The sequence below is a fragment of the Schistocerca americana genome, chromosome 2 (genome assembly GCF_021461395.2).
Source record: "Schistocerca americana isolate TAMUIC-IGC-003095 chromosome 2, iqSchAmer2.1, whole genome shotgun sequence".
Lineage (NCBI taxonomy): Eukaryota > Metazoa > Arthropoda > Insecta > Orthoptera > Acrididae > Schistocerca > Schistocerca americana.
Genome location: NC_060120.1, coordinates 744,831,317 through 744,847,874, shown reverse-complemented (window position 1 = coordinate 744,847,874; position 16,558 = coordinate 744,831,317). Strand labels below are relative to the sequence as shown.

Genomic DNA, 16,558 nt, shown 5'->3' with positions numbered 1-16,558 from the left:
CAACAGAACTCCCATTAACAAAGAAAATAATTGTCTTAACATTTATAAAATAATGGTAAACGAGAGGCTAGAGATTCAAATGCTTAACAGACTATAAAATTTGTAGTAAATGTAAAGCTGACAGCATAAATACAGCATGGTAGCATCTTGTAAAACTGGGGAGAGAAAAAAACTGCACTGAAGGTGGCACAGAAAATGCTGAAAAATTTTTGAGGGGAATAAAACAATCAAACAGTCTGTTGCATAAGGTGGCATATCTCACCATTTGAAAATAGATCGATTGACAAGACAACTATCTCTGTCCATTATGTAGCCCATGTGTTTCGCTCTCATGCTGTTACACTGTAATGTTAATTTTCATAATAAATGTAAATGTTGGTGAAGACATGGCCATGTGAAAGAACAGCAAGAGAAATTACAAATCGTAAAAGATAACAGTGGTGTTAGAAGCAATATAATATAAATAAGTGACAAGATGTAGGAAAATGACAGCAGAACTTTGAAGTTACTTTGTAGAGGAAGGTGATGTTCTGCTCCTGAAAAGGTGATGTTCTGCTGCTGAAGCTGTATGAGTGGTTGGTTTTGTTGTTGGCTTAAAGTATCTAAATAATTATTAAGTGCTAGACAAAAAGTATTGACTCTTGCACTGCAGACCATATTGATTAATTAAGAATTTTTGAATTATGATTGCACATACTTGGTCCATGGTATCTGTTGATTCATTACAGTTGATGTTAAAGATTGTTTCTCTGAGTTTTGTATCCTTTGTGTAGATTTGTTATCATCTGTTGCACTATGGTGCTAAGTTTTGTGGTCTGTCCTTGTAAATTGTGTGTTCCAACAGTTCATTTGAATTTTTTCATGCATTTCCTAAATATCATTACAAATGCCATGTACACAGAGCGTTCAAATTTTAAATGTTATTTTAAAGTGGCTATCTTAAGACCACAAGATGTTCTATAGTTCTTTATCTTCTACTAGAATTCATTGCACTTTTATTTTTTAATTCAGTTTAAGTCACTTTGCCTTATTTTGTGGTTTAAAGTTATATCTTATAGCTATACCCTTTTCTAGTTCATTTTCATTTGACAGGTATGATACATGGTTTGATTTTCATGTAATTTCTTTCTTACTGCGTTATTCTGATTTTATTTTTATATTTTACTGAGCTTGTAATTTGAATTGGCTGTAAATATGTATAAAATGATTTTTGAGAAATCCTCTCCTGCGGATTCTTATATTACTTTCAAGAATGTTGAAAAATCAGTCACTTTCAGTGTAGGCTGTACATAGTTTTCCATAGTCATATGTAATAGATGATATTCTAGGCCATACTGTTTACACTAACATGAAACATGAATTTCGGTGGAACAGAATTAAATATGGTAAGAAAAGGTCTGGCAGAATGTAAATAATTTAGGAGTAAAGGAAACCCCTCATATGGAACAGTAGAAGCATTGAGTTGTTGACAGGGAAGAGCACACACCCCCCTCCATCCTCTTCCCCCCTCCCCCCAGCCTCTAAGCCTACTGCGTGCACACACACACACACACACACACACACACACACACACACACACACCTGCCTGTGCAGTATCATTCTGCCAGCTGAACAGGCACACCACACAGTGTTGAGATTGCAGTAAGGCAGGTGGACTGGGGTGAGGGTTTGTGTCTGGTGTGATGGGTAGTGGAAGAAAGATGGGAAGTGGGAGGCATGCTTGGAGAGGGCTAGCTGACTGCTCAGAGGAAGGCAAAATATGTATGGGCTAGGAATGCAGGAGGGAGAGGCAGCAGGTGTGACACACCTCAAACTCAGCTGCTATGGTGCCTGTGCGTCGCATTTCAGGCCTGTGCAACTGTTGCCTCTCCCTCCTGAATTGCTGCCCCCACACCTGCCACTTCTCTCAGAGCTGCCAGAAACCCTTCTGCATATTCTCCTCCTGCTTCCTGTCTCTTACTCCCTCTATCCACCCCACCTGACACAACCCCTCACCCCAGTCCACATGCCAGATTGCAAACCCGTCCTTGTGTGTTCGTCCAACACAATGTAACTGTGCTGGTGTGTGTGTGTGTGTGTGTGTGTGTGTGTGTGTGTGTGTGTGTGTGTGGGCGCGCGTGTGCATGACCAGGCTCATGCACTTGCATGTGTGCGTGTTTGTGTGTCATAAGAATTGCAGGAATAGGAAAAAGAAAATAATTTAAAAGTATGCGTACATCAGTCTAAGTCATAAATGTAACTATAATTGTGAACAGACTTACTGGAAAATAATATTTTGTAAGTATAGTGTCACCTACAAAAGTGATGATGGCTTAGTGATCTGTGCATAAGCGGTTTGGCCACTGTAGTTTCAGTCTTCATAAATGACTATTTAGTGAAGGAATAGCCAATTGCTTCCACAGAAGTTTTGCTGAGAGCTGCATTATTGACGGACAAGAGCCAGTATCTCAGTCCTGTTACACACTGGATGTTTGAGGAACAGATAGCATAACTTTTGTGCAAGTATCCAGTATATTGGAGCCAGTAAAATGATCAGTCAGTTAGGCACAGCAGGTTACTCTCTCTCCATTGTATACAATCCACAAACGCCAGTCCTCTTACAACAAGGAATTGTGAAAACTAGATGCTACATTTGGTGTGACCACTATTTAAAGCATCAAAACTTCCCTTTGTTGAATAGGTTTTTTTTTTCTTTTGCAAAATAATGCTCATGTCTTTTCTCTGGTTTCAATTACAATTGAGAGGAAGAGTGGCCAAACTTCAAACACACAAAAACAAGTTTTTACAGTACGAAAGCTCTCCTCTAAAAAAAATGATGAATTCATGTAATATTTTGAAATAATTTTTTCTGGTTATACAATTTTGGTTAAATTCCATTTCATAGTTATATTCAGTTACACTGAACAGATGTCTCTTAGTGCAGAGTATGTAAAATAGTTAAAACATGACATTGCATTTAGGTTAGGTGATTTGTAACTGTCTTATTATTAGCTGCAAATATGATCAACTATAGAAGCCTGAGAAAAAATGAGTGAGTAGAAAATGTCAAGTGAAAAATGTGTATTCGCATATAAATTTTTTTACCTATAAACCAGTCCAATTTTTGCATTGAAAGATACACAAATTATGTGGATTTTATGAAGGTGATTAATTATAAAAAATAAGGCTCATCTGGTGACTCAGCATGAAATATACTCTGTGCAGAGGCTTCCACATTTTCCTTTCTTTAGTACATTTTTTAATGTGATCCCTTTTTTTTCCTACCTGGAAACAGAACAATAATCATTGCAGTTATCAACTCTGTTACCACCACTGCTGTGTGATTGTCTTGGCCATTTGTGTTGCCAGCTCTTTGATTGCTGCTGCCACATACCTTCTTTGTGTAAACAAACTCTTGCACTCATCCCTGACTTTTATTCATTGTGTTTCTTTTCATATGTTATTGTCAGGAACTTTTTTTTTTTTTTTTCGCCATCTTGTGTATTGTGACTGCAAAACACTATAGCTTTGTTTTCCAAAATATAAGAGGGTACTTATTTAAAAGTCTTTCTTCAGAGAACATGTTTTAAACTATTTCATTGTTGGCAGTCATGCTGATAATTTTACTCTAAGGAAAGTAGTGTGTGTGTGTGTGTGTGTGTGTGTGTGTGTGTGTGTGTCACTGCATTCTTCCCCTCTGGTGGTCATCTAGCATGCGTGTAAGTACTACTTGCAACATGCAAGTTCGCTTCACCACCTCAAACTTTAGCCAGTAGATTGTATGTCAGTTCTACAACTGTGAAATTAATCAGACCTTTTTTGGAGTAGGCTAATCTGTAGCTAATTTTTGATGGAACCTTTTAAGATGAAACCAAGAAGTAGGAAAATCTGGGGAGTAAGGTGATCATGCAGTTTGTTCACCCATGACTAGTTGAAAAGCGAACACCTGTCAATGTAAATACTACCCGACAATGTACTATTTTTAGGTGCTGCTGGCAGTCACTTCATCAGTGTGATAACCTGAACTAAAACTCTGTGCATTCTACCTCTCTTCAATTGAGCAACAATCACAGAATACAGGATACATCTACTACATTTTATTATATTTGAGTTTACATCCCGTAGATTGTCATCTCTAATCTAGTTTACTAAACTGGGATCTGGTCACTAGTAACATTCTGACATCCTGTACATCCAAGTAATACGGTGTTTGTTGAATTTCTGGTTGGTTCTGGACGTGTCCATCATGAAATGTCAGTTTGTTTTTTAAATGTACATTGCTACTTAATTCCATCTGTGATGCTGAAGCCATTAAATCTTTACACTATTAGTAAACATTTTGAACTGCAGTAACATTTGTGTAGGTAAATTGAATGTATTTTCTGTAAAATAGAATATTGTATGACTCTCTTATATTATTTGAAGTTTGTTTTTGGGGCTCTGAAGCTGCAAAATCCTTGATGTGTATTCTTAATTGCAAATGAAATATGATAAACTGAATGGATGATTCAGTTTTAGAAGAAAGGTTATAGTGGTATATTCTTAGATTTTGATTTTGCCTGCAGGCTAAATGTATCAGGGCTTCTCTAATACTTGTTGAGATATTTATTTCATAACATTCTGTCTCCAGTGACCTTCTGTTATATGTGTTATTATCCCTTAACAAAAAAAGAAAGACAGAAGCAGTGACGATCCATGATCTCTCTGAACCACAACAATTTATTTTCTGCAAAAGTATTAGTATTTTAAGGAACCAAATTATTGCAGTTTCCCAAAGTATTTTAACACTGAGCAGCATTGTACTGAATAAAGACAAACAATTTTAATATTTTTGAATGAGGTGGCTTAGTTTTATGAATTAATTATAGGGGGAACATGACTTACGGACCATTACTAGCACGTGACATTAAACATTTCTGAAATAAAATAAATGTTTTCAGTGAATTGTGGCCAAATTCTATGAGCTGGTGATTCTTTTTAATTTTTGTGTGTTTGTATTTATCTGAAGTGGCATACATGTCAAATAACTGAAATATTTATGGACTCATCAAAATACAACATTGGTACGAATGACATTTAGGTATCTCACAGAATTTCCCATTTGGTTTTATATGCCACACTGTCAGAGTGACGTGTTATTTCATGTGATAAATCCATTGTCATACATGATGACATTTGTATTAATAACGAGGGGCAGAAGATGATAAAAAATCCGTGCCTAAAGCAAAATTGAGATTTAATAAGGGTGTAGTAAGATATCTTTCATATGCATTGTATGAAGATGTGAGGGTTGGAACTTTAACAGTGGCAACTATTTATTTAAAGTTCGTACAAAATAGATATGTGTGTCAAAGTTTTACGGACCTTCAAAGTAGTCATTAGCATTGTGTATAATCCATTGCCATCGATGTGGAAGTCATAGGATACTCTTAGCAGTGCCAGTTGTGTTGACAGTTCGAACGGTGTGGTCTATTGCCCAACGAATTTGTAGCAGTTCTGAATTTCTGAAGCGAATGCTGTGAAGTGTTTCCTTCAGTTCAGCATTGTCCTGCAAAATGATGGTCAGGTCCTGCAGAAAGTGTCATCACTTCTGTCTCTAAGCTGGTCATAGGTTGTGTTCCAAAAATGAACAGCATAGAGACAGAAGTGATGACACTTTCTGCAGGACCTGACCATCATAATGCAGGACAATGCTCAAGCACGTACAGTGCAAACTTTACTGATTTGTTTGACTGATGGGGCTGCTAAGTGCTATACCACCTACTGCACTCCCCTGACTTAAGCCCTCGTAAGTTCAACTCGATTTTTAAACTGAAGGAAACACTTCACGGCATTCTCTTTAGAACTGCTACAAATTCGTTGGGCAGTAGACCGTGCCGCTCGAACTGTCAACACAACTGGCACTGCTAAGACTATCCTACAACTTCCACATCACTGGCAATGGGTTATACACAATACTGGTGACTACTTTGAAGGTCAGTAAAACTTTGAAACATTTTTTACGAGCTGTAAATAAATAGTTGCCACTATTAAAGTTTGAACCCTTGTATAAGGGGGGGGGGGGATTTGGGTCGGTTGGGATGTTCACTTTGAACAAAATTCCTGATGGATAATACTGTAGAAATCCACATAACAGTACCAAATTCACTATTTTTGAAGATAAGAGCTTTGTAAGGAAGGTTTGCCTAAATAATTGTAGGGTAGAGGTGATCATAACCTACTGCACATGTAGTCAGAGTTAAACAGGGATGGTCATATGACTTCTGTAATAGTGCTGTTTGTTTACTTCTCACATACAAAGACTGAATTTTAACAATGAGATGCGAAGAGAATTTTGTTAAAGGAGTAACAGCTATTTTTTTGGTAGGAAAGCGCCTTAAAGGTCTCATTATAGTATAGTCTTTCTATATTAAAAAATGTTGACACAAATAGTAAAGAAAGTGTGATATCTTAGGAGTAATTTTTGTCTTATATGGCCATCATTTACATGACAATGAGCAGAGATGCAATGAAAAATACAAACTAATTCTGGGATTAACTAAATGTTTTAAAGGTAAATCAATGAAACTTGTATGGAAGTTCAGGTATAATGTAAATAATATAGGAGTGAAGGTAACAGCTCACTGAATAGTGAAGCATTGAGTCATCAATAACACACAGAGAAGTATGAAAACTTCATTAGCTTTCAGATGAATCCTTTCTCAAGGTAGAGTACATATACACAAAGCCAGTACTGCTGTTAAGCAGTGGAATGGGGGGAGGGGGGGGGGGTTGTCATGTCAAGGGAAGAATGGGGATGGAGAGTGGGAGGGAGGGTTGAGAAAGGATGGTTGATGACTCAGAAGAAGGCAGCAGGTGTGTGAGGTGGGAATGTGGGAGGGAGAGGTAGCAAGTGCACAGGATAGGAATGTGACACATGGACACTGAAGCTGAAGAAATCGCATAGTGCATGATGATGGTGATGGGGGGAGTGGTTTGAGAGGCAGCAACAGAACAGAGAAAGGGGAGACTGTTGGGAAGAGGGTATGGGTACAGGGGGTTAGTGGAGACTGAGTCAAGGAGAATTGCAAGAATTAAGGACGTACTGCAAGGGCAACACCTAACCTGTCAGCTACGCTCCCACCCACTCCTTGCCTGTTCCACTCACTGCTCCCAATACAACCCCTCATCCCAGTATACCTTTCAACAGCAGTCCCAGCATTGTGTAATCTGCTGGCACACTGTAGCTGTAAGAGATTGTGTGTGTGTGTGTGTGTGTGTGTGTGTGTGTGTGTGTGTGTTTGTGGGTGTGTGTGCTTGATTGCATGTTCTCACTCAAAAATAAAAATGTTTCATCTGAAAACTAGTGAAGTTGTCATTCTTTTTTGTGTGCCTGTGGGCGACTCAATGCTTCCACTATTCATTGATTATTTGTTACATTCACTCCTAAATCAGTAAAACTGCTAGGTTTTCACATAGATTCCAAATTGAACTGGGAGGAAAATATCGGCTATGTTTCCAGGAAAATAGCTTGATCGTGCTTCCCATATAGGAACTGAGTGATACAGTTCTTAACGAGTATCTGAAGATGCCTTTTCCTGTCATACATCTCCTCCAGTGTGCTGGTATTGAGACATTCCTGCTATGTCAGTGAAATTCCGGAAGGCCAAAAAAAAAAAAAAAAAAAAAAAAAAAAAAAAAAAAAAAAAAAAAAAAAAAAAAAAAAAAAAAAGAGAGAGAGAGAGAGAGAGAGAGAGAGAGAGAGAGAGAGAGAGAGAGAGAGAGAGATTCGTCAGGATTATGAGCGAAATGAAGCCTAAGGGACACTGTCACCCTCTCTTTGTCAAGCTCAAAATACTGACTGTTGTAAATTTATATATCTATACATCATTACTTTATGTCAAAAGCGACTCTAGTGAGTTTAACACCAGAGAGAATGTACACCACTTGGACACTAGAGTTAAAGTGGACTTGAGTACACCAAGACACAGAATGTCAAAGACTGGAAGCGCACAAAAAAACATGTTTAAATTTTTTTAATGAAAGTCCAAGCTCTGCTCAGATGTTGATGTTTTTAAATTTGAGATTTGTGATTGATACTGATACACCATTTCTACAGGGTAACAGAAATATTTGAACTAAACATTGTTGTTTTTAAGAGTATTGATAAAGAAGTGGAATTAAATTGCTCTGTTCTGCTAGAAATGGTCAGTTCTTAATAAATAACTGAACAGTGAATTCATTGACTGTATACCCACTGAACAGATCTGCAGATAAGATCTGTGTATGACATTCTGAGTCATTTCTTGTATCTTATTGAGGTTTTATAACTACTATGTTTATTATAAAGTAATTACGATAGGGAGCTATATCACTAGTACGGATGATCATGCCAAAGAATATTTCAAAATGTACTCAAAACACTTTACAGAAGAATGTTTTGATAGGGAGAAGTATGTACATGCAAGGGTTAAGAATAGCCTCTCATCAAAAGTAACAATAATTCTCTCTTTGTCTCTGTCTCTGTGCATGTGCGTGTGTGTGTGTGTGTGTGTGTGTGTGTGTGTGTGTGGTGTTTGACGTGCAGCATTATGGAGGTTCAGTGCACCATATTTCTGCCATCAGACAAACTATGCAATGTGTCTTTCAGGTGTGATCTACACTTTCTGAGAGAAAAAGTGTAGAATGTGGAAGGGGACAAGAAAATGAAATGAAACTTCGTAGGTTGAGAGGGTATGTGATGTTATTTCAGTGATTACAAAACTGAGTCAAATTTGCAAAGAACTTGGCAGTATGGGCCAATATGGGCCCCCCTTATCAGTATGACGTTATACCCACTGTGTCCTGAACACATGTACTGATACGGTTGGGAGGTGTGTCACGTAGCCATTGTATCCTTCCCAGAGGCAAACTGGCCCACAACTGTTGTACCTGGTCCTTGATATCCTGGATACTGGCACAGTTCTGTCAGGTCCGATCTGCAGAATACCTCAACATTGTGCAGACATTTCATAGAGACACAGGCCATGTTTGGATAAGCACTATAATGTTAAAAAAAAGGCTTTATGATACATCACATGAGAGGTAACATCTGAGGGTACAGGATATCCATGACATATCGTTGCTCTGCCAGAATTCCCTGACCTCAAGTCATTCCTGATGGCTCTACACACTGTGTCGCAAGTAGTAATGGCACTTTACCTCTCCAAAACATTGAAAGAATGGAACCTGTCACCTGGTTCCCTTATACCTGCTGACTGTGGTCATCTGGGATACTGCAGACCATGATTCATCACTGAACACAGTGTGATCCCATCCATCAGCAGTCACAACAACACTCCAAATTCAGCCATTTGAGTTGTAGTGTTAATGGCAGCTTATATTTGGGATGATAATTCCATATTCCAGCTGCTGCTGGTCTCCTGCCATTGGTACAGGATGATGCCGAGAATGTTGTAGGAAATCCATTATTCGGTCTCAGATGACAGGCACACATGTGAAGGGGCTAGAATGTGTCGGTGCACAATAGCAATGCTCCCTTCTGGTGGTCAGATGTGGCGACTGGAACCTTGATGGGAGTATTCCTGCCTGACATGAGTATGCGGCATCTGTGTGTCCTTCACAGTGATCATTCAAAATCTGATGCTGTTAATGACCCTTGGTACTCTACGAGGCCTGGTAACAGCATTACACTGGAACAACAATAATGCAATCTGATGTTTGTTCTGTCTGTCTCAAAGAATTGCAATGATAATCATTTACATACTCATCAAAGGTAGGTACATGTTCGAAGTTACATTGACACCTGACCATGTCTTCTGAGTGCTTCACATTTTTTGTCAGGTAGTGTATTTCCTAACAGGCTGAAAGACTTATCAGGGAAACCACTTTATAAAAATGGAAAAGGAGATAAACAGACAATCACCAGCCAGTTTCTTTGCTACCAGTGTTGTCAAAAGTTTTTGAGGAAGTACTGTATGAGAGAAGAATGGCACATCTCAGTACCCACAGTTTGCTGTTACACTCATAGTTTGGCTTCAGTAAAAGTGTACCCAAAGAAAATGGTCTGTATTCCTTTATGTGTGATGCACTATCAGAACTAAATGATAAACTGCGGACAGTAGGTATTTTCTTTAATGTAACAACAACATTCAGTTGCATGGATCATGCAATACTTTTTCATAATTTGCATCATTATGTTATTAAGGAAAATCTCAACAGTGTTTCATCTCATATCTGAAAAAAAGAATTGTAAGATTTTACTCTAGTGTTAACAACCAGGGAAGATATCTGAATCTGTCTGGAGCCATGTGAAGTGGCAGGTGCCACAGGTTTCTGTTGTAGATTCATTACTTTTCTTGATGTATATCAGTGTGCTGCCACTACATGTGACAGATGATTCAAAAACTTTTCTCTTTTCAGTTGACACTAGTGTTGTTATGAAAGACATAGTCCCACAAAATCTGGCAAATACATAAAATCAAATTACATTAAAAGCAAGAAATCACATTTAAACATGTTTAATCACATTTATTCATTTCAAAGCTTTGGCCCCACAGAACCTGCTAAATAAATAAAATAAAATTAAAATTAAGACAAGAAAAACACATTTAAACATATTTAATCATTTCAAGACTTTGGTAGATTTTATTTCACAATGTTTGATCAACACACACACACACACACACACACACACACACACAAAATGTTAGTGTATAAGATGCCACTCAACTCCTCCATGAGTGTGACTCAAGCTACTATCAGATTGACTTTTCACTGGTCTGAGGTAAGTTTTCCAAGACACAGCTATATTGTAAGAAGTTTAGGCAAACTTTATTTCTCTATGAGAATGTCCCTACAGAGGAACATTACTGACCTGTTTTGTACACCTCTTAAGTCCTGTAGATTGCCGTCTTCACTAACCTTCTTCTCATGACTATCAGATGATTTGGAAAGTTAATAAAAATAATTCACAAGAACACTGTTGAGTTGACTTCTCTGTTCATTTGCATTTATTGTCAATAAATAATAGCTTGCTCGTACTGCATTAATATCAGTTTAACAACACAGATGAGTAAGCTACCCAGATTGGTCTCTCACAATTTCATTAGTGACTTTATGGGCAATGCCTTTGTAAAGACATGAATAGTAGAGAAATTACAAAATTTTAAAATACAAAGATGTTACAGTTTAGATATTAACATAAAATACAGAAAAAGTAAACACTGGAAAGATACAGTTGGTAGTGAAGTATTATAAAAAAATGACAAAATGGCAAGTACTGTTTTATGAAATGGAATTTTTAATGTGTACTGGAATTTTCAAAGCCCACCACAAATTTTCTGGGAAGTGAATGTTTAGAATTTGATTATTTCATTAATTAACATATCATTTTAGGAAAGCTATACATTTTTGGAAATAGAAAACATGATACTACTAAGCTGTAAGACTGGAATTTGAAAAGGATTACATTTTAAGTCTTGAATATTCTGAAATACAAAAATTTTGAATATGAATAATTTTTGAAATATTAAGTTTTTGGACAACATAAAATAGGCATTTGGAAGAGGAGATTGTGAGCTTTCAAATAAGCTATGTCAATGTTGAAACAAACAGGTACTATCAGGATCAAATTTTGAAATGACTTTAAAATTTTAAATATTTCCTTTAATAAAATGTGTCCACATAAATTAAATATATCATTATCATCAGTAGTGTGAAAACTACTTGATGGGTAATGAAGTTTTGTGAAATAGTGCACAAATAAGGATTTGGCAGTTTTGTGAAAAATTGATATGTTCATTATGTGTACAACAGAAAACAGAAAAGAAATTGTTTATGGAATTATAGGAAGTGGAGCCATTCCACCTGGCTACACCTCAACAGTAAAATGGAAACATAAGTTGATTGACTTTGTTGTACATTTATCCAACTCTCTTAATTTTTTCATGTGGTTATTTCCTGTGATATAGTGGACATGTTAAAATGTTGAATGTTATTGTGTGCTTGCCAGTAAGTAAGAGAAAAATGAACAAAGAAAAACTGAGAAAATATAATGGACAAGGGTGTCATATGAATCAGTAATTTGTTGAATGACATAGCAGCAAATTTGATATTTATTGGTGCATTTTGAAAGTGTTGGCTTACTATGAAGCCATTTCAAAATGATGCGGCTGCACAGATTGTTAGAATGAAGACTTGACAATATGCTCAAGTGCAATACAATGCCTAAAAAGCAGTATGGGTTGTCTCTTCTTTTCCTATGGTAAAAATATCAAAACATCTGAACTGTGATAATTGTCTCAAACAAATTAAATTCCTGTGAATTTTGCAATTCAAAGTTTTGAATTTTGTAGTTCAGAGCTTTAAATTTTGTAGTTCAGAGCTTTAAACAAAGATCATTCCAGATATTGAAAACACATGGTTAAGATACCTGTTAAACACATACAAAGTCAACATTACTTTTGAACAGCATTTGTCTGTACTAATGATGTAATGATATTTAAAATCTGTAGGGTGCTGACAGACAAGTCTTACACTGTACCAAACTAATGTGACTTGAAAAGCAACATATATGGGGAGAAAAGGATTTTTCTCATCCACATAAGTGCCCACCCCAGAGATATTTCTGTATTGAGAAAACAATCAGACATATCTTATGCCCTACTAACATACTTAATACTCAAGAATAATGAATTTAGCATGCTTCATAAGCATTTGTGCTGATTGAGTGAACATTGTTTATGTGTGATAGGATATGCTTGATAATTTGAAAAATAAGAAGAATATTTCTGTAGCATTTTGTGGCCATCAACAACATCTCAGGTCATATTGTCCCAAAAGCAAAATGATAATCCTGGTGGAGAATTATGTTAAATAAAATAGTTCTGGAGAAATAGCTCTCACATCTGAAGGATCAGATAGTTTTTGTGGTCTATCTGAAAAACGTGAAAAAAATGTGCAACTGGAAATATTTAACTAGTTTATTATACTGTATTGCTACTGCTAAACATTTCTGTTTTGCCAAAAATTTTACATTAACCTATACAATGTATTAATTATAACAGTAATTGCAAGAATTTTCATTCTAATGTATCCTTGTTCATTGAGCTGCCTTCTAAGATGGATCCTTTACATAATTATCATTTAGAATCTCTCTCTCTCTTTCTCTCTCTCTCTCTCTCTCTCTCTCTCTCTCTCTCTCTCTCACACACACACACACACACACACACACACACAGCACTTGTAAACTTATTTTCTTGTGTGTGCCAAGAGTGTGTTCTATGTATCTGAAGAAATTTATAATGATACTAGTGTTGCCGTTTTACTTAATAAAGGAAGTGCGTATATCAAAGATAAAGATGATATGAAAAGACAACTAATCAGCAAATAGATGAAGTGTTTAATGGGGAAAAGGATAGAAAGTAGCACGTACTGCACCTCAGGTATCACCATTACATACTTCTTCAAAGCACATGTGCATGCGTATGAGTGCACGAGCACGCGCGCGCGCCCACACACACACACACACACACACACACACACACACACACACACACACACACACACACTCATCAGCATTGAGACTTGATGAGTGGGGGAGGAGAGAGATTTTCCCCCCTTGACTACTCATTCCGAGATTCTCCCCCTTGCTTACCCATTCCCCAAAGTTTCCTCAGTGTGGCGAATGGTTGTCTTCCTTCAGACATTTTTAGCATTAATTCGTATTTGTCTTTGAAAAAAGCTTTGAATATTACTATATATTTGCTTCACTCTTGACAATTTTCATACCCTTTCACAAAATTAATTAGATTGAAAATGAGACATTAATTTGTTCAGATGCTTCCTGAATTCATACACAGTCATTGAATGTGTGTAATACTCTTATTTACCAGGTTCACCCATGTGGGAGATATCGTCATAATACAGTTGTGTTTATACTTGCGAAAGAGTATAACCTGAAGAATTTACGCACTATACACCGACTAGATCGCCTGACATCTGGTCTTTTACTCTTTGGGCGTACACCAAAGAAAGCTCGTTCAATGGAGCATCAAATCCGTAACCGTCAAGTTCAGAAAGAATACATTTGTAGAGTGGAAGGTGATTTTCCAAGGTAAGAAGGACATAATTTTGTCTTTAGTTGTGTAATTTTTGCAATTTATTGTCATTTGTTAGACTCATACTAAGTAAATCTAGTTCAGTGGCTTATTGTGTTGACTTATTACAAAATAAAATATATGCAATTTATTAGTGTCATTGGAGGTTATCAGCATAATACACTCCTGGAAATTGAAATAAGAACACCGTGAATTCATTGTCCCAGGAAGGGGAAACTTTATTGACACATTCCTGGGGTCAGATACATCACATGATCACACTGACAGAACCACAGGCACATAGACACAGGCAACAGAGCATGCACAATGTCGGCACTAGTACAGTGTATATCCACCTTTCGCAGCAATGCAGGCTGCTATTCTCCCATGGAGACGATCGTAGAGATGCTGGATGTAGTCCTGTGGAACGGCTTGCCATGCCATTTCCACCTGGCGCCTCAGTTGGACCAGCGTTCGTGCTGGACGTGCAGACCGCGTGAGACGACGCTTCATCCAGTCCCAAACATGCTCAATGGGGGACAGATCCGGAGATCTTGCTGGCCAGGGTAGTTGACTTACACTTTCTAGAGCACGTTGGGTGGCACAGGATACATGCGGACGTGCATTGTCCTGTTGGAACAGCAAGTTCCCTTGCCGGTCTAGGAATGGTAGAACAATGGGTTCGATGACGGTTTGGATGTACCGTGCACTATTCAGTGTCCCCTCGACGATCACCAGTGGTGTACGGCCAGTGTAGGAGATCGCTCCCCACACCATGATGCCGGGTGTTGGCCCTGTGTGCCTCGGTCGTATGCAGTCCTGATTGTGGCGCTCACCTGCACGGCGCCAAACACGCTTACGACCATCATTGGCACCAAGGCAGAAGCGACTCTCATCGCTGAAGACGACACGTCTCCATTCGTCTCTCCATTCACGCCTGGCGCGACACCACTGGAGGCGGGCTGCATGATGTTGGGGCGTGAGCGGAAGACGGCCTAACGGTGTGCGGGACCGTAGCCCAGCTTCATGGAGACGGTTGCGAATGGTCCTCGCCGATACCCCAGGAGCAACAGTGTCCCTAATTTGCTGGGAAGTGGCGGTGCGGTCCCCTACGGCACTGCGTAAGATCCTACGGTCTTGGCGTGCATCCGTGCGTCGCTGCGGTCCGGTCCCAGGTCGACGGGCACGTGCACCTTCCGCCGACCACTGGCAACAACATCGATGTACTGTGGAGACCTCACGCCCCACGTGTTGAGCAATTCGGCGGTACGTCCACCCGGCCTCCCGCATGCCCACTATACGCCCTCGCTCAAAGTCCGTCAACTGCACATACGGTTCACGTCCACGCTGTCGCGGCATGCTACCAGTGTTAAAGACTGCGATGGAGCTCCGTTTGCCACGGCAAACTGGCTGACACTGACAGCGGCGGTGCACAAATGCTGCGCAGCTAGCGCCATTCGACGGCCAACACCGCGGTTCCTGGTGTGTCCGCTGTGCCGTGCGTGTGATCATTGCTTGTACAGCCCTATCGCAGTGTCCGGAGCAAGTATGGTGGGTCTGACACACCGGTGTCAATGTGTTCTTTTTTCCATTTCCAGGAAGTTCAAAAAAGCAGGTTTGAGGAAATCTTGTATTAGAAATGGTATTTTGTACATATAAACATTATTTTGCAAGACATAAACTGTTCCAGTAGAAACTAATCAGCTGAAATTGATGGAGCTTGAATATTAATAACTTCTAAAATCAATACAATTTTGGTAAAAGTAGCAGTAGTTTACCCAGTAAAATCAGTTATTAGTGCAATATTCAGAATTTTTGTTGACAAAAGTTTCATCATCATCGTTATTGAAGACAGTGTGGTTTTGTAGGCTGTTTTGGGGGATGTAATATGTTAATGTAATAGGAATCTTATAGGGAAGGGCCACAAATTCCAAAAAGGTAATTAAATTGTCCAAAATTCTAGTAACATATCCATTAGGATACAGAAAATCCAAAATTCAATTTACTTTCATCCCCACATTTTACAAAATTTGCTTTATCAAATTATCAGATGAATTATTGGAATACTTACAACAAATTGTACATGGGAATGATTTATTGTACAAAAGCCACTGTATTTTTATCCTTTTGATCAGGTATTTATGACCTACAAGGTACACCAGATAAATTCAGTGAAGTTTAAAAAGGAGGACTAAAGCGGTAAGGGTGGTTTGTAAGTAATGCTGAGATAGCGCAGTTGGTGGAATACTTGGTCGTGATTGATAAAAGTCCTAAGTGCGAGTCCCAGTCCAGCATACAATTTTAATTTGCCATTAAAATTCAAATAAGTGCACACTTCACTAAAAGGTGAAAATTAATTCTAGTAACTATATATTTACAGTATAATGCTAGTTTGATGTTTTGATTTTTGCTATAAAAATAATCAGAGTACACAAACCATATTTTCAATGTAATGTAGTTGGCATGACATTATCTTATGTTCTGTTTGTGACGTGTTGTTT

At 38.2% G+C, this 16,558-nt stretch overlaps 1 protein-coding gene across 1 annotated transcript in view; it reads left to right on the top strand.

Moving 5' to 3' along the window:
- LOC124594398 (RNA pseudouridylate synthase domain-containing protein 2-like) overlaps positions 1-16,558 on the top strand; it is a 551,085-nt gene that overhangs the window by 489,472 nt on the left and 45,055 nt on the right. The window contains exon 7 of the mRNA XM_047132767.1: positions 13,854-14,074. Within this exon, the coding sequence (XP_046988723.1) occupies positions 13,854-14,074 (221 nt within the window). The remainder of the gene's footprint in view (positions 1-13,853; positions 14,075-16,558) is intronic.